A 19,174-nucleotide genomic window follows, 5' to 3' on the forward strand; every position below is an offset into this window, starting at 1 on the left:
TTAATTAAATTATCATTTAATTATAATGTAATATTACAATTAATTAAGTAATCGTACTATAAATTTATAATGTAATGTTATAATTAATTAAATTTCTAATCATTTAATTAAGTATTGTACTAATGTTTATGTAGTAAATTAGTAATTACTAATGTTTATAATAATAATATCATAATAAATTAAGTAATTATTTAATTATGTAATGTTATAATTAATTATGTGATCATACTATAATGTAATGTTATAGTGAATTAAGTAATCAGACTATAGATCTTTAATATAATATTATAATTAATTAAATTTTTAATCATTGAATTAAGTAATGTAATAATGTAGTAAATTACTAATGTTTATAATGTAGTGTTATAAATTTATAACTAATTAAGTAATCATTTAACCATGTAATATTATAATTAATTAAGTGATTATAATATAATGTAATGTAATAATTTAATTTAAATAATTATTTAACTATAATGTAATGTTTAATTAATTAAATTTCTGATCATTTACTTATAATATAATGTTATAATTAATTATATAATCATACTATAATGAAATGTTACAATAAATTAAGTAATCATACTATAAATCTTTAATATAATATTATAATTAATTTGTTTATAATAGAATGTTATAATTAATTAAGTAATCATTTAATTATAATGTAATGTTATAATTAATTACTTAATCATACTATAAATTTATAATGTAATGTTGTAATTAATTAAATTTATAATCATTTAATTAAGTATTGTACTAGTGTAGTAATGTTTATGTAATATTTATAATATAATATTATAATCAATTAAGTAATCATTTAATTATATAATGTTATAATTAATTATGTAATCATACTATAATATAATGTTATAGACTTATAGTGAATTAAGTAATCATACTATAAATTTTTAATATAATATTATAATTAATTAAATTTTTAACCATTCAATTAAGTTTGTACTAATGTTTATAATGAAATGTTATAATTGATTAAGTAATTATACTATAAATCTATAATGTAATGCTATAATTAATTAAATTTTTAATTATTTAATTAAGTAATATACTAAATGTTATAACTTATAAGTCAATTAATTAAGTAGTAATCAATTACAGTAATGCTATAATTAATTATACTATAAATCAATTAAGTAATGTTATAAAATTATAATTAATTAAGCAATCATTTAACTATAATGTAATGTTATAATTGATTAAGTATGATATTTAACTAGTAATTAAATTTATTAATGTTTATCAATTTATCATATATAATTAATTAATTACTAATTTACTATAAATATACTTAGAACTTGATAATTGAAATAAATAATTAAATATATTATTATTCAATCAAATATACTATTTTATTCAAAAATAATTCTTTTAATAACATTAAAACACTTTTAATTGGATCATAATTCCAATTAGTCACTTAATTAATCAAAACTTTAATATTAATATATTATAATATATTAAAGTTTTTAATATGGTGTAATTTATATGTAATAAATATAATTGTATATTTATTTAATTAGGTTATTCTAAAAATTTAACTTTTTCCATTTTAAATGTTTTTATATGTAAAATAATAGAAATCCCCTATTATTCACATTTCACAAATATTTCATATTTTCATTGCAATCTAGATTCCAACTTCCAAACAGGTTCCAAAAATCGTTTCCAAACATCGGTTCTTTTTCCAGGTTCCGGTTCCTCCACGTATAAGAACCGGAACCACACAGTGTCGGTTCCAATAAAATGGAACCGGAACTTACCCGCATAGTGTCGGTTCTGGTTCTACCCCCAGGTTCCAGTTCTACCCGCTACCCGTGCTCACCCCTAGCTGTGAGTGCTGGAGCAACTGTTGTTCTGGAAGCTTCATCTCTTACTAAACTTCTTCTCACATCAACCTTCATGGAGATTGTAATGTCTAAATTCCCTATTTTTGCTTTAGCTTTCAAGCCAAAAAGCAATGGCTATAGCTTTAGGCAACACGACAGTTTCAGGCCAGCACTAGCAAATTCTAGATCAAATACTTCTATCTCAAAGGCAATAACTTCTGCTAAGAAAATTTGGGCAATGGCCCATGGTGTTATAGCCTCTGTTGACAAGACCAGTTTTTCAACCATGAGGACAACATTTTATGAAATAATGAGAAAAAGGCTGGTATGGACAATCGATGTACTACCATTGGCAACAAACTTGCACAAGATTGCTTGTGTATGGAGATGGGATTGAATGTGTTGCTAAATCTTTGCCAGTAGCTCCTTCAATTGCCAATTTGGGGCATGGATTTAGTATCTACATGAGGCATGTCAAAAACTGAAGTAGACAGATGGCAGCAGGATTCAACAATATATAGAATTACTGACGTACAGGTGAAAGAAAGTATAGATTGAATAAAGTAAGAATTAAAAACTTTTCTCTTATAAATGTATTGTATTTATTAATTCTACTCATTGATGATTTCAAAAAGTTTCATCAGTTGATGATGAGAGATTCTTATGCACAAATTCAATCTAGGCAGGATTAATTGTACTATCATGGGTGTTCAAGTTCTAATCATAGAGTTTTTTCAAAATTCTAATTAAAGCTTTTTTTTGTATACTTTCTTAACTTCTTTTTTCCAATCTTACTCTGTTTGACAAAACTATCTGCATATCTTGCTTCTTGTTATATATAATATGTTTATATATATTCCGCAAAAAAAAAATTCATGTTAGTGAGGAAATTTACTTTATTGAGTTCAAAGTTTAAGTGTTTGAATAAATTTAAAAACAGTCATAAAGAGATTGTTGTATTAGGAAATTTTGGATTTCAAGCACTTTAATGCTATTTTACGACTTTGTTATTTTTCCCTTGTTACTTGAATTACAATTCAGAAAAATAACTAAAGATGTGAAATGAAAATTTAGTGTAATTAAGCTATTCAATAATATATGCATAAAGAGACTCTAATGATTTGTAATTTTACTACAATTCTAAACACCGGATGTTACACCATTCATCAACGTTATCACCGTTCATCACCACCACAAATTCAGTGCCGGTAACACTGCCCGGCAAAATGCACTCACGGCAACGCCAAAGCAAATTCAGCCATCAAAATTCACTCTGAGAAGCTGAAAGTCAAACACAAATCATATACATGAGCCAATTGTTTATATACATGACCTTGAGTACAAGCTGGCCACCTAATCAAACACAAATCATAAATGCTTTTAAACACTCTACAACCTGAGCATCTACCCAGCTTGTTCTTTTTGTACTTCTGATCTTCATGAGCAGCTTGTTCTTTCAAACTCAAGAATATAAACAAAAAGCAGTGTTTTGTTTAACTAACTAACAGATGACTAACTGAACTTGAGGCTACCGTTAGCATGTATAGAACTTTAACATCTTCTATAGCATTACAAAAACTTATATGTTCTCTTTATTTGCTTAACACCAATGGTTGATTTTGTCGAGTCAGGATCAATGGTTGCTGACAGAAATTAAATCTTCCATTAAACTGATGTACTCTTTCATAATCCAATTTTTAACCAAGCCAAAATGCAACCATTACTCTCACTATTTTTTTAATATAATAATGTTAATACTCTTCTCCAAACTGTGTCTTCGTTCAGAAATTCAAAAATCTTCCGAAAATAAGCCAACTCTATTCAATTGGACCACTTCACCTCAAAAATTTAATGATCCAAAAAGTAAATAAATAAATAAAATTAGACTTATGAACCAGACCTTTTATCAAGTCCTAAACAATCGAAAAAATTACAATTTACACCTGACAATTGCCAACAATAAACAGGGTTTTGCATTAGCACGCTTGGATCTTGTAACAGTGTTCAGTAACACTTTGATAACTGTCAGGGTGCTGCCGCTACCTCTTTTGAAAAGCCATGGGGGATCTTTTCTCTTTCTGCATAATAAACCATATGAAATTTAAATTTAACTTTCATGAAATTTAAAATCAACAACTGAAAAAGCAACCAGTCTCTGTCACATTAATTTAGGGGAGATTTTCCAAATTAGTTGGTAGACAAATAATACAGCGTGTGCTATGGGTATTTCTAAGCCTAATTTTTTCAAAAAATAAAAAATGATGGTCTTTGATCAGAATCATAATTGTGGAAATTCAGATTTAAGACAGTTTGATTCATTACTGAGTCAATAAACTTGGAATTTTGAGCAATGAGAAAATATCGACTAGAAATAATAGACAAGGATAATTTTTTAGGTCATCGCTTATTCAAAGTTTAAAGTCTAGCTCCTAAAACGGTTTAGAAATTTGGTCACTTTGAGATTGATAAAATGCTAAAGGAGGTCAAGCCGTGTTGTTTGATTTTATCAAATCGATAAGCCATAATTCCAAGCACACAAGTCTAGGTCAATGGTTGTTGATAGACTTAGAAATTAGGAGCATTTCACATCATTTTAGAAATAAATTCTTCCAAATACACAAGTCTAGGTCAATGGTACCTAGAAAATTAGAAGCATTTCACATATTTTTAGAAGTAAAATATTTTAGACTTTAGAATATTTATGATCAATAAAAGAGAAAAGAAATAGTGTGCATTATCTATGATTAAGAAGTCTTGGGCCCGCAACATTAATGTAGCAAACACAAAAGTCAGTGCAATTTTTCAAGTCAAGATCAATAGTTGTTGATAGAAATTAAAGTATAATTTAGATGAATTGTGTCATTAGACTTTCAGCTAATTAAGTGTAGTGAATTGGAAAATTAGGCTCGTTTCGCATAACTTTAAGAAGTAGAAATACAAATATGTGTAATGTATTTAGTAATATGGGAAAATGACAATTGGGTCAATTGGTCAATACAACTAAATTTCAGCTTGACATCCAAAATGTGTTTCGTATATAGTCTAATATATATTATTTTTATTTTACTTTATGATGCTGCATTATTACCAAATGAAATTCTACAATAAATATAAGATTCAAAAGAATGGAATACATATGATGCATTATAACAATGGTTAAAGATTCTTACATAGCTAGGTTAAGAGGTAATTGAGCATGCCATGATGTGGTTAGAATCTTGTAGTCCTTTATGGCCTTGGCCTATAAATAGACCTTTATGAACCTTTAAAATATCTTTTAAACCATGGCCAATGTCCCAGTTGGTCCTATACACGAGACCCGCTTTGAGAAGGATATATAAATCATTTAAGGAAAGTCAACCCATGGTATTAAAAAGATGAGCCATCAAATTAATTCCCTGAAACAATTTGCACACCACAGTAGTTATAAAATATAACCAAAGTCTCAAACAAAACCAAAATTACATTGTTACCTCTAATTGAGCAAGGTTTAATACTCCCTAATTTTTCAATACCTTGAAACTCGTTTATTAATTCTATTAAATTTTAATCCCAGAATTCAAATCTTTTCATTCATTTTCAAGTGGTGGAGAATTTGATTACTGAAGTTCAAGTTGAAATGTCAGGCCAGTTTACAGATCTTGAGTCACTAAGCCTTTTCAATTGATGATTTTATGAAATTGATTTGCCAACAATTCTCCTTCTTTCCTTTCATCTCTTACTAAAAATTGTAATATATATATATTTATTTTATTGTACATTAAACTTGAATCCAGTTTCATTTTTAACAATATTGTTCTTTGGGAAATACTTGTAAATGCTTTTTATACATCTTGAAACTACGTTTTAGTAGAAGCTCTTATTAATTAATATTATTGCAGGAACATTGTTGAAAAAAAAACCACATGCAAAGATCAGTGGACTATTAGTTAAAGTTGGCTTATTCAAAGTCTCCTAATAAAAACAAGTGTGTTATTGATATTAATTGTACTAAAACTTGGATAGATCATTTCAGGAGGTCAAGTCGCCTTAATGATCTCCATCTATGAGATTAATGTATTAGCGATTCTCCATCTATGTTGTATTTTATCAACAAGTATGGAAATTGTAATATAAGTTTCAAAAGAATAGAAATTTAGCTACCTTGAAAAAGATAGATTATTAAAAGGAGGTGAAATTGTGTTATATACGTTGTTTAAAAAGATGAGCCCTCAAATCAGTTCCTTATCGCTTATTCAAAGTTTAAAGTCTAGCTCCTAAAACGGTTTGAAAATTTGGTCGCTTTGAGATTGATAGAATGCTAAAGGAGGTCAAGCCGTGTTGTTTGATTTTATCAAATCAATGAGCCCATAATTCCAAGCACACAGGTCTAGGTTAATGGTTGTTGATAGACCTAGAAATTAGGATCATTTCATATAATTTTAGAAATAAATTCTTCCAAACACACAAGTCTAGGTTAATGGTTGTTGATAGACTTGGAAAATTAAGAGCATTTCACATAATTTTAGAAGTAAAATATTTTAGACTTCAGAATATTTATGATCGATAAAAGAGAAAAGAAATAGTGTACATTATCTATGATTAAGAAGTCTTGGGCCTGCAACATTAATGTAGCAAACACAAAAGTCAGTGCAATTTTTCAAGTCAGGATCAATAGTTGTTGATAGAAATTAAAGTATAATTTAGATGACCTGTGTCATTAGACTTTCAGCTAATTAAGTGTAGTGAATTGGAAAATTATGTTGTTTCACATTACTTTAAGAAGTAGAAATACAAATAAGGGCTAACCAGGTAATTTTACTACAATTCTAAATACTGGATGTCATCACCCTTCATCACCACCACAAATTCAGCCAAAACAAATTCAGTGTCGGCAACACCACCCCAAATTCAACTGGCAAAATTCAGTCATGGCAACGCCAAAGCAAATTCAGCTAGAAAAATTCATTCTGAGAAGTTGAAAGTCAAACACAAATCATATAAATGAGCCAACTTTTATAAACATGACCTTGAGTACAAGCTGGCAATCCATGTGATCTGCCAGCTAATCAAACACAAATCATAAATTCCTTTAAACAGTCTACAACATGAGCATCTCCCAGCTTGTTCTTTTTGTACTTTTGATCTTCCTAAGCAGCTTGTACTTTGAAACTCAAAGACTTAGAGTATAAACAAAACGCAGCATTTTGTTTACGTAACTAACGGAACTTGAGGCTGTCGTTAGAATGTATAGAACTTTAACAGCTTCTGTAACATTTTTCCGTTAGTTGATGTGCTTGCCGTGCCCGTTGCATTTCAGACCAGATTTTTCAAGTTATGATCAATGGTTGCTGATAGAAATTAAATCTTCCATTAAAATGATGTAGTCTTTCATAATCCAATTTTTAATCAGTTACTCTTACATTAGTTGGTAGGCAAATAATAAAGTTTGCGTTATAGATACGTTATTTTAGTGATTCGTTGTTATTTATCGATCATAGAGACAATCAGTTCTATTATTAACCCAATTGATTGCAAAATTACATAATTTTTTTTTTTTGACCTTCAAGCACAGAAGTCTTCAAATCGAGAGAAGGACAATCGGTTGTTGATAGAAATTAATTTCGGTTCGTAAAGAATTAAATTGATAGAAGTTTGAAGCAAGAACATTGACTTGCTAAAAAAGTAGATAGTGGAAAAAAAAGTCAAGAGAAGGACAATCGGTTGTTGATAGAAATTAATAGATTACTAGTGTCACAGTGTGGGATTTTAAATATTAATGTAAAGCTCTTAAAATATTTTTTTCTTATAGAAAAACGAGATTATTATTTTAACCTGATGTGTCATAAGTGTTAACCAATTACATTGACTTGAAAAAGTGAAAGTGACAACTGGTCAATGCCAGCTAAAATTATAATCTTTAAAATAAAAAGGAAAAAATTAATAAGAAAAACTATTTTTTATATTTTATATTTTTAATTTTTAATTTTGTTAATTTAGATAACATAAAACTATAAGCTAAAATTTAATGTTTCTTTTTTTACCAATTGATATTAAATGTTTATCTTGATGCTTAGAGACTGAGAGTTTATTAAAGTATTAATACATAAAATTTAGAGTATTAAAAAAAAGAAAAAAGAAAAACTTATTAATGAAAAAGACAAGTAAATCTAAACAGAAGTTGATGCCTATTTGTATAAATAGCATAGAAGTAGTTTGTTGTGAGTCATAAAGCTTGAGTATATTAAGAGATAGGGGTGTTCAAAAGCGGTTAACCGAACCGGTTAACCGGTTTTTCGGTTCGGAAAAATTCCCGAACCGAAACCGAACCGGTTTGGAGGGAAAACCAGTTTTTTGGTTAACCGGTTTTGAACCGGTTTTCCCTTTTTTTTTATAAAACTTATTTTTTTTTCCTAAATTAAATTGTAAATATAAATAATACATATCCAAATAAAAATTAGACATTTATATATATCCATTGACTACTACTAACGATACATTAAAAATATTATTATTTTTTATTTAATATATAATATATAATATTATTATTTTTTATTTAATATATAATATTTATTTTTATTTAATATATAATATATATATTTATTTATTTTTTTTGTAAAACCGGTTCAAAAAACCGGTTTCGGTTAACCACTTTTTACTTTTTCCCGAACCGGTAACCGAACCGGAAATTCAGTTTTTTGAATTTTTCGAACCGTAACCGAACCATTTTTTCGGTTAACCGTTTTTTCGGTTCGGTTCGGTTTTTGCATTTTTTTGAACACCCCTACACTGCCCTGCTGGCTCGGCTCTTCCTCAGAGCTACTACCGGATGAAAAGGGACTGCCAGCCCCTACGGAGTCTTCCCCACTCCTACCATACCGACCCAAGCCACTCGGCCTAGCTCCACTCGACCTTGGAGCAGCGACACTAACTGCGGTCGGCACACTGACCGGAACGCTCCCTTCAGGCATCATCACCATAGTCGGGGCACGCTCATACTCATCCCCAACGTCCACCACCTCTTGACTTGAACCTGCTGACGTATCGTCTGACATCGGATCACTCGCACGTCCCAACCAACCGACTCGTTCCTTAGGGGATTCGAACTGAAGCACTGAGTGTCAACTACCAGTCGCCCCTCAACACCGCACGATGCCCCTCAAAACCGGCCTCCNTTGAGGATTTCAACAATTTCACATTATTACAAATTCCTAAAAAATCTCTCATTTACTATTAAACTTGAGGATTTCAACATATTTTATGGAGTTGATAATTTTATGATTATTGATTTATGTTTTCAATATTTTTTGAATAATTTTGTGATACATTATATGATAATATGCATGAATCAATTTATTCACTTGAAAATGATTGAGTATTTATAGGTTTCGAGAGGCTATCAAGGTTAAATAACTTGGAGGAATTGAATTTAAGAAGCAACAATTTCAACAACAGTATCTTATTATCTCTAACTGGTATCTCCTCATTAAAGTATTTGGATCTAATTGGTAATAGATTTAAACGAGTTGTTAATATTGAAGGTAATAAGCTAGCTTCTCATTCTCTTAATTTCAACCATTTCTTTGTGAATTATGTATATGAAAGAGTTTAATCTTGTGAAATTATTTAATCTTTTCCTAGGTTATATTCTTTGAAAGAGCTGTACCTGAACTACAATGAGATTGACCATCTTGTCAGCCCAAAGGTAGTAAGTAATAATATTTGTGATATGATCACAATTTACAGCTTCTTTGGAGCAAGTACAAGCTCTCGATCACAGCCGCACAATTTTGTCCCAAACAAAATATCACAACCGTTAAAAACTGTCTCAATATTTATAAAACCAGCAAAAGCTCCACTCATTATCTCATGCCTGTCAGATTCAGTTTTGAAAACCAAGCCAGCAAAAAATGTTTCACCATAATTACTAGAACACCCACACAATTACCTACCTTTTTACGGGTTATGAACTAAACAATGAAGGTTATTTTAGGAATGTAGGTAAAATAGAGTAATAAGCCAAAAAGCAATCCGTATGAGACCTTCACGCTCCTTTGAAGAGAGTGGATAACACACATCACCAATTAAGATTGCAAAGCCTTTTTAAGGGTTGAAAATTCCCATTTTCACCTTGTTAGAAGATTTTTAATGAAATCAAATTGTAGAATTTAAGATTTTAAATTATTATAAATATATCTTAAAATTCTTCACTAGTTCATTTCCCTATAATAACATCTTATTCGGATATACAACTGAATAATTTGAATGGGTTTATTAATATTCAAGGTAATTTAGATAGCTTCTCATTCTCATAATTTCAACATTTTTTTTTTTTTTTGTGAATTTACGATACAATTGGACATTTTAGATTAAATATATGAAACATTTTAATCTTGTGAAATTGTTTGACTATTTCCAGGTTTGAATAACTTGGAGGTTATCGATTTGAGTTCTAACAACCTCAACAATATGATATTATCTTCTTTGGCTGATCTCCCTTCATTAAAATCTTTGTATCTGGTAAGTGTTGGTTTGGCTGGAACTGTTGATGTTCAAGGTAAGTTTGATCAAGTTCCTCATGTCTTCTTAATGATCAAATTTTAATTAAGCTTGTTTAATTTTTTCCCAAGATTACAATCCTTGAAAAACTTAGAGAAGTTGGCCATGGGCTGGAACAGGATTGACAAATTTGTCAACTCTAAAGGTATTCAATTCATTCCATCAACAAAGGCCCATAACCAAACTCAAGTAATAATATTTAATGACTTTATTTCTAACTCTCAAATTTCTAATACAAAAACACAATCTTTGAGAATGTTATACTAAGTGATGCCCACAGCTATGTAAAATTATTTTTACATTATCATTTTCTAAAATTAAAATGAAAAATCAATTATTCTATTGTCTATTTGAAAACAGCTTTCATATTAATGAAATAGTTATAGTTTGAATATTTAGTATTATCTTTAGGGTCTGCTTGAGAGTTTTTTTTCACTGGTTTTGAGGGGTTTTTAATTGGACTGGTTTTGAGGTGTTTAAAAACCCCCACTTGCCAGATTTTTAATGGATTGGTTTTAACTGGTTTAAAAACCCCTCAAAATCAGTGTAGTGTATTTTTTAGGGGTTTATAAAACACCCCAAATCGGGGTGTTTTGGCTAGTTTATAAAATAAAAACCCCTCTCCACTCCCTTTGCTGCACACAAATCTCTTGCTGCTTCACACGAATCCCTTTACTGCACACAAATCCCTTTGCAATCGCTAATTCACAAGAAAAGATTATGTTCGGAATCAACTTCAACATGATCCCTCTCCCCTGTCATTCTCAACTCGTCTACTCGCAAAGGAAATCCATCCAATAACAGGCCATCTGCTGGAATCTGATCACCAGTCTTCAGTGACACAACGTCTCCAACTACGAGATCAAATATGGAGACACGTTGTTGGCGAGTGTCTCTAATAACTTCAACTTTGATATTTTTACTTATTTTTGATAGCTTATCAAATTGAGTTTCTTGTCTGTAGTTGCTGAGAGCTGACACAACAATAACCAGAAACACAGCTACAAATATAAGTGTCAAAAGTAAAGAAAAAAAATTAAGAGTAATGCTACATTTACACTATTTTTTTACATAATTTTCATTACATCATGATGTGACATATGCCACAACCACACAAATTTTTAATATTATAATAAAATTTATGTGATTATGGAATATGCCACATCATGATGTAATGAAAATTGTGTAAAAGAGTGGTGTAAATGTAACATTACTCAAAAATTAATTAAGCAAAATAGAGAGTGTTTGCTGTGTTGATTAAGCAAAATTAAGAGCTTCATGGAGGAGTTGGAGTAAAACAAATAATATAGGTATTATCTATATTTATCAAAGTTAATTAAGCAAAAGAGAGAGTATTTTAACTTTATGGGTATTTATGTAAATTTATCATTTAAAAAAACTGTTAGAACCGTTGGAAAATAAACTCCCAAGCACAGGTTGGGTGTTTTAAAAACCTCTATTAAAAGCCCCTCAAAACTACTATGGTGGTTTACCCTCAAAACCATTACAATGGTTTACCCTCATAACCGCTACCATAAAACATCCAAACAGACCCTTAAAATAAAATGCATTTGACAATTTTAACTTAAAATGTAGGGTAATTTAAAAAAAAAAAAAAAAGATTTTCTATGTACTATAAATATTATTTTGAAAATTATGAAACTTAATTCTTGAGTTTAATTTTCTTTTAAAAAAAAAAAATCTTAATCTTGATTTTCAAACTGTCTAGCAAACAATTTGTTTTTTAATTTTTCTAAATTCAAAAAATAGAATTATTTTTTATGAAAAAAAGACTAAAGTTACTTACTATAAACCATTAAGACCACAGTGTTACTAAAATTAATTAGAAAAATAGAATTCTTGAGGTTAATACTAATTCTTTTTATAAGAGTAAAAACCGTGTTTCATAAATCTTTATAATTATATATATGTAAGAGTTTAACCTTGTGAAATTGTTAATCTTTTCCTAGGGTTACATTTTTGAAGTATTTGGACATGGTCTATAATGAGATTGACCAACTTGTCACTCGCAAAGGTTATGATAAAAAAATATATTCTAATAAGTATTTTGAGGTTTTAATTAGGATACTTTTAACTTATGCGAGACTCTTATATAAAAGAATATGGAGAATAGTTTTGTAAATTATTTTTATAATATTCTTTTTAAAATTAAAATGAAAAATATTTATAATGAATTTTGACATTATTAACTAAAAAATGTAGGGAAAAATGGATTTATCGTGTTCTGTAATTTTTTTTTTTAAATTTTCAAAATAAAATTCTCGAGTTCATTTAAAAAAAAAAAAATCTTATGAATCTTGATTTTTAAAGACACATATTAGTAAACAACATTTTTATTTTTAGGTTTTTAAATTGTAAAATAGAGAATGATAAAATGAAGTTGTGATTGTTTTTATAATTTAATGAAATCCAAACAAAAATTTTATATATGTATTTACTAATTTATCCTTATATTTGTTAATTTAATTATATATAGCAATAATGTCATTATATAATTATTTATTTTAGTAATTACTATATTAATTGACATTAATTATGGTTCCAGTATTAACCTACTTTATTTTAGGCAACATTTAATTAATTGACCTAATAATTAAGGCAAGTATTAATTACTTTATTTATGAATAATATATATTATTTAAACATTAATTATAAGTTAATATTATAAAATTAATAGAAAATATAAACATATTATCTATATATAAATGTAATTTGGACTTTTTAAATTAAATATATGAAATAGTTTACTCTTGTAAAATTGTTTGACTATTTTCAGGTTTGAGTAACTTGGAGGTTATCAATTTAAGTTATAATTAGGAGACTTTTAACTTTTATGAGACTCTTATATAAAGAAATATCGAGAATAGTTTTGTAAAATTATTTTTATAATTTTTTTAAAATAAAAATGAAAAATATTTTTTTCATGTTAATGACTTTTGATATGACTGACTAAAAATTGTAGGGAAAAAAGGATTTATCGTGTTCTGTATATTATTTTTTAAAAATTTCCAAAATAAAATTCCTGAGTTCAATTTTTTTTATTAAAAAAAATATATTATGAGTCTTGATTTTCAAATACACAAACTAGTTATATTTTTAGGTTTTTAAATTGTAAAATTTTAAATTGTAAAATAGAGAATGATTTGAAAGAAAGAAAAAATGAAGTTGTGATTGTTTTTATAATTTAATTAATCCAAACAAAAAATTTATATATGTATTTACTAATTTATCCTTATATTTATTAATGCAATTATATATAGCCATTATGTCATTATATAATAATTTTGTTTTAGTAATTACTATATTAATTGACGTTAATTATGGTTCTTGTATTAAACTACTTTATTTTAGGCAACATTTTATTAATTGACCTAATAATTAAGGCAAGTATTAATTACTTTATTTATGAATAATATATATTATTTAAACATTAATTATACGTTAATATTATAAAATTAATAGAAAATATAAACATATTATCTTAATACATAAATATATAAAAGTAATTTGGACTTTTTAAATTAAGTATATGAAATAGTTTACTCTTGTGAAATTGTTTGACTATTTTCAGGTTTGAGTAACTTGAAAGTTATCAATTTAAGTCATAACAACCTCAGCAATGACATATTATCATCTTTGGGTGGTCTCTCTGCATTAAAATCTTTGTATCTAGAAGATATTGAATTGAATGAAACTGTTGATTTTAAAGGTAAGTTTGATAAAATTCCTAATGTCTTCTTATGATCAATTTTTAATTAACTCTGTTTCATTTTTTCCTAGGATTATGTTCCTTGAAAAACTTAGAGGAGTTGTGCATGGACTTGAATAAAATTGACAAATTTGTCAACTCCAAAGGTATTCAATTTATTCCATCACCACAGGCCCATAACTAAATTTAAGTAATAATATTTAATCAATTTATTTTTAACTCTCAAATTTCTACCCGATTGTGTATTTGAAAACAGTTTTCATATTAATGAAATATTAAATAAATAGTAATGCTACAATAGGTATTATTTTACAAATTAAAAAACATAATTCTTGAGTTTAATTTTTTTTTTTTTTTTAACAAAAAAAAGTTCATCTGAGTCTTGATTTTCAAAACTGTCCAACAAACAAATTTTTTTTTTTAATTCAAAAAATAGAGAATTATTTTTATTAAGAGAAAGACTGAGGTTAATTTCTATAATCCATTAAGCCTATAATGTTATTTGTACGTTTTTTAAGTTTTTATTTTTTATTTTTTTCAGAAACGCATAACACAGTTTTTGAGGTTAATACTAATTCTTTTTATAAAAGAAAAAATTGTGTTTCTCAAATCTTTGTACTCCACCTAGTAAAAAAATATTTTTTATTTTATTTAATATGCAAAATATGAGAATTGAGTTTTAGAAATAAATAAATTCTTTTGTAAAATCCATTCCTTGTATTATGTTGAAGACTGTTAATTATAATTCAGTTTTTAACTTACAGATTATAGAGGCTTGAAGAAGTTGAATGCCCTTTCTCTATAGAGTGGTATTGAAACCACTAATGCAACAGTTTTTCTACAATCAACATTGAAGTTGTTCTCATCCTTAAAAGACACTTGACCTTTCATATAATAGTTTTCATCAAACAATGATTGCTCGTGGTAAGAAATAGGTTAAAGTTATGATGGTAAAACAAAATTGTTGATAATTTGTCAATTACTTACCTAGCATCATTTAAAGCTTTTAAGATTTTAAATTATTTAAATATATCTTAAAATTCTTCACTAGTTCATTCCCTATAATAACATCTTATTCGGTAACACTGATAATTTGAATGGGTTTATTAATATTCAAGGTAATTTAGATAGTTCTCATTCTCATAATTCAACATTTTTTTTTTTTTTTGTGAATTTACGATACAATTGACATTTTAGATTAAATATATGAAACATTTAATTGTGAAATTGTTTGACTATTTCCAGGTTTGAAACTTGGAGGTTACGATTTGAGTTCTAACAACCTCAACAATAGATTTCTTTCTTTGGCTGATCTCCCTTCATTAAAATCTTTGTATCTGGTAAGTGTTGGTTTGGCTGGAACTGTTGATGTTCAAGGTAAGTTTGATCAAGTTCCTCATGTCTTCTTAATGATCAAATTTTAATTAAGCTTGTTTAATTTTTTCCCAAGATTACAATCCTTGAAAAACTTAGAGAAGTTGGCCATGGGCTGGAACAGGATTGACAAATTTGTCAATCTAAAGGTATCACATTCCATCAACAAAGGCCATAACCAAACTAGTAAATATTTAATGACTTTATTTCTAACTCTCAAATTCTAATACAAAGACACTATATTGAGAATGTTATACTAAGTGATGCCCACAGCTATGTAAAATTATTTTTACATTATCATTTTCTAAAATTAAAATGAAAAATCAATTATTCTATTGTCTATTTGAAAACAGTTTTCATATTAATGAATAGTTATAGTTTGAATATTTAGTATTATCTTTAGGGTCTGCTTGAGAGTTTTTTTTTCACTGGTTTTGAGGGTTTTTAATTGGACTGGTTTTGAGGTGTTTAAAAACCCCCACTTGCCAGATTTTTAATGGATTGGTTTTAACTGGTTTTAAAAACCCCTCAAAATCAGTGTAGTGTATTTTTAGGGGTTTATAAAACACCCCAAATCGGGGTGTTTTGGCTAGTTTATAAAATAAAAACCCCTCTCCACTCCCTTTGCTGCACACAAATCTCTTGCTGCTTCACACAATCCTTTTGCTGCACACAAACCCTTTGCAATCGCTAATTCACAAGAAAAGATTATGTTCGGAATCAACTTCAACATGATCCCTCTCCCCTGTCATTCTCAACTGTCTACTCGCAAAGGAAATCCATCCAATAACAGGCCATCTGCTGGAATCTGATCACCAGTCTTCAGTGACACAACGCTCCAACTACGAGATCAAATATGGAGACACGTTGTTGGCGAGTGTCTCTAATAACTTCAACTTTGATATTTTTACTTATTTTTGATAGCTTATCAAATGAGTTTCTTGTCTGTAGTTGCTGAGAGCTGACACAACATAACCAGAAACACAGCTACAAATATAAGTGTCAAAAGTAAAGAAAAAAAATTAAGAGTAATACTGCATTTACCACATTTTTTACACAATTTTTATTACATCAGATGTGACATATGCCACAACACCACAAATTTTTAATATTATAATGAATTTATGTGGTTGTGGCATATGTCACATCAGATGTAATGAAAATGTGTAAAAGGTGGTGTAAATGTAACATTACTCAAAAATAATTAAGCAAAATAGAGAGTGTTTGCTTGTGTTGATTAGCAAAATTAAGAGCTTCATGGAGGAGTTGGAGTAAAACAAAAATATGGTATTATCTATATTTATCAAAGTAATTAAGCAAAAGAGAGAGTGTTTTAACTTTATGGGTATTATGTAAATTTATCATTTAAAAAACTGTTAGAACCGTTGGAAAATAAACTCCCAAGCACAGGTGGGTGTTTTAAAAACCTCTACTAAATACCTCTCAAAACCGCTACGGTGGTTTACTGTCAAAACCATTACAATGGTTTACCTCATAACCGTACCAAAAACTCCCAAACAGACCCTTAAAATAAAGCATTTGACAATTTTAACTTAAAATGTCGGGTAATTTTTTTTAAAAAAAAAGGATTTTCTATGTACTATAAATATTATTTTGAAAATTATGAAACTTAATTCTTGAGTTTAATTTTCTTAAAAAAAAAAAAAAAATTCTTAATCTTGATTTTCAAAACTGTCTAGCAAACAACTTGTTTTTTAATTTTTCTAAATTCGAAAAATAGAATTATTTTTATGAAAAAAAGACTAAAGTTACCTACTTAAACCATTAAGACCACAATGTTACTAAAATTAATTAGAAAAATAGAATTCTTGAGGTTAATACTAATTCTTTTTATAAGAGAAAAATTGGTGTTCATAAATCTTTATAATTATTATATGTAAGAGTTTACCTTGTGAAATTGTTAATCTTTCCTAGGGTACAATTTTTGAAGTATTTGGCATGGTCTATAATGAGATTGACCAATTTGTCAGTCCCAAAGGTTATGATAAAAAAATATATTCTAATAAGTATTTTGAGGTTTTAATTAGGTACTTTTAACTTATGCGAGACCTTATATAAAAGAATATCGAGAATAGTTTTGAAATATTTTTAATATTCTTTAAAATAAAATGAAAAATATTTATAATGAATTTGACATTATTAACTAAAAAATGTAGGGAAATGGCTTTAGCGTGTGAATTTGGGAGAGTGGTATCTAAATGCTTCTTTGTTTTCTCCCTTCCAACAGCTACAATCTCTTAACTTAAGGGGCAACAATATAGCTGGTTGTATTGAGAACGAAGGTCAATTGTCTTCCTCCCTTAAACTTAATTTATTTCTATATTTAGGTTAATGTATAATTTCAAATAAATTTATTTGCATCTAGCTAGTACCATATGATTTTAATAAAATGATTTCACATTATTACAAATTCCTCAAAAATCTCTCATTTACTATTAAACTTGAGGATTTCAACATATTTTATGGACTTGTTAATTTTATGATTATTGATTTATGTTTTCAATATTTTGTGAGTAATTTTGTGATATATTATATGATAATATGCATGAAGCAATTTATTCGCTTGAAAATGATTTAGTATTTACAGGTTTTGAGAGGCTATCAAGGTTAAGTAACTTGAAGGAATTGAATTTAAATGTCAACAACTTCAACAATAGCATCTTATCATCTCTAGTTGGTCTCTCCTCATTAAAGTATTTGTATCTATATGAAAATAGATTTAAAGGAGCTGTTAATATTGAAGGTAATAAGCTAGCTTCTCATTCTCTTAATTTCAACCATTAATTGTTTGTGAATTTCTAATAACTGGGCTTTTAAATTATATATATAAAAGAGTTTAACATTGTGAAATTGTTTAATCTTTTTTCAGGGTTACATTCTTTGAAGAAGTTGGATATGAGCTCCAATAAGATTGAGTATTTTGTTAGCCCCAAAGGTAATAAGTAATAATATTTGTGACATGATCACAATTTACAGCTTATTTGGAGTAAGTACAAGCTCTCAATCACAACCACATAGTTTTCTCCCAAACAAAATATCACAACCGTTAAAAACTGTCTCAGTATTTATAAAACCAGCAAAAGCCCCACTTATTGTCTCGTGCCTGTCAGATTCAGTTTTGAAAACCAAGTCAGCAGAAAATGTTTCACTTTAATTACCAGAACAACCACACAATTAACTACTTTTTTAATGGGTTATGACTTATGAACTAAACAAGGAAGGTTATTTTAGGAATGCATGTAGAATAGAATAATAAGCCAAAGTGCAAGCATTATGAGACATTCACGCTCCTTTGAAGGGAGTGGACAACACACATCACCAACTAAGATTGCAAAGCCTTTTTAAAGGTTGAAAATTCCCATTTTCACCTTGTTAGAAGATTTTTAATGAAATCAAATTGTAGAANATATGTTAAATTGTGGTTATCAGTTGGTGATTTCAGCTCAAAGACTTGGTATTTAGCTGAATTTGGCATTTCGATTAAATTTGGTGTCAATTTTTTCAATGGCAAATGTATGATGCTTTTTGGGTAATAGCTGTGATGAACTTGGCTTTGTGTTGAACCTCAACTTATCTATAATGATATGTATGACTTACAGGGTGCTGGTCTTGAAAATCTTGGAAATACTTGTTTTCTCAATTCAGTGTTGCAGTGTCTGACATA

General features: G+C 28.0%; 1 protein-coding gene across 1 annotated transcript; it reads left to right on the forward strand.

Moving 5' to 3' along the window:
- The first annotated feature begins 12,380 nt into the window (after positions 1 to 12,380).
- Positions 12,381 to 18,909, forward strand: LOC116105312 (receptor-like protein 9b). Its single transcript, XM_031391747.1, has 7 exons — positions 12,381 to 12,420; positions 13,978 to 14,115; positions 14,187 to 14,261; positions 15,361 to 15,455; positions 17,681 to 17,792; positions 18,098 to 18,253; positions 18,380 to 18,909. The coding sequence occupies exons 1-7, from the start codon at positions 12,381 to 12,383 to the stop codon at positions 18,454 to 18,456; spliced, it is 693 nt and encodes a 230-aa protein (XP_031247607.1). The 3' UTR covers positions 18,457 to 18,909.
- Positions 18,910 to 19,174: the final 265 nt, after the last annotated feature.

This window comes from Pistacia vera, unplaced genomic scaffold (assembly GCF_008641045.1).
Source record: "Pistacia vera cultivar Batoury unplaced genomic scaffold, PisVer_v2 Contig497, whole genome shotgun sequence".
NCBI lineage: Eukaryota > Viridiplantae > Streptophyta > Magnoliopsida > Sapindales > Anacardiaceae > Pistacia > Pistacia vera.

Excerpts from the sequence above, each read along its gene's own strand:
- LOC116105312 (XM_031391747.1), top strand. The coding sequence starts at position 12,381 with ATGGTCTATAATGAGATTGACCAACTTGTCACTCGCAAAG. Across the intron at positions 14,262-15,360 it reads CAAATTTGTCAACTCCAAAG|GTTTGAAACTTGGAGGTTAC; the intron begins GTATTCAATTTA and ends GACTATTTCCAG. Across the intron at positions 17,793-18,097 it reads TGGTTGTATTGAGAACGAAG|GTTTTGAGAGGCTATCAAGG; the intron begins GTCAATTGTCTT and ends TAGTATTTACAG.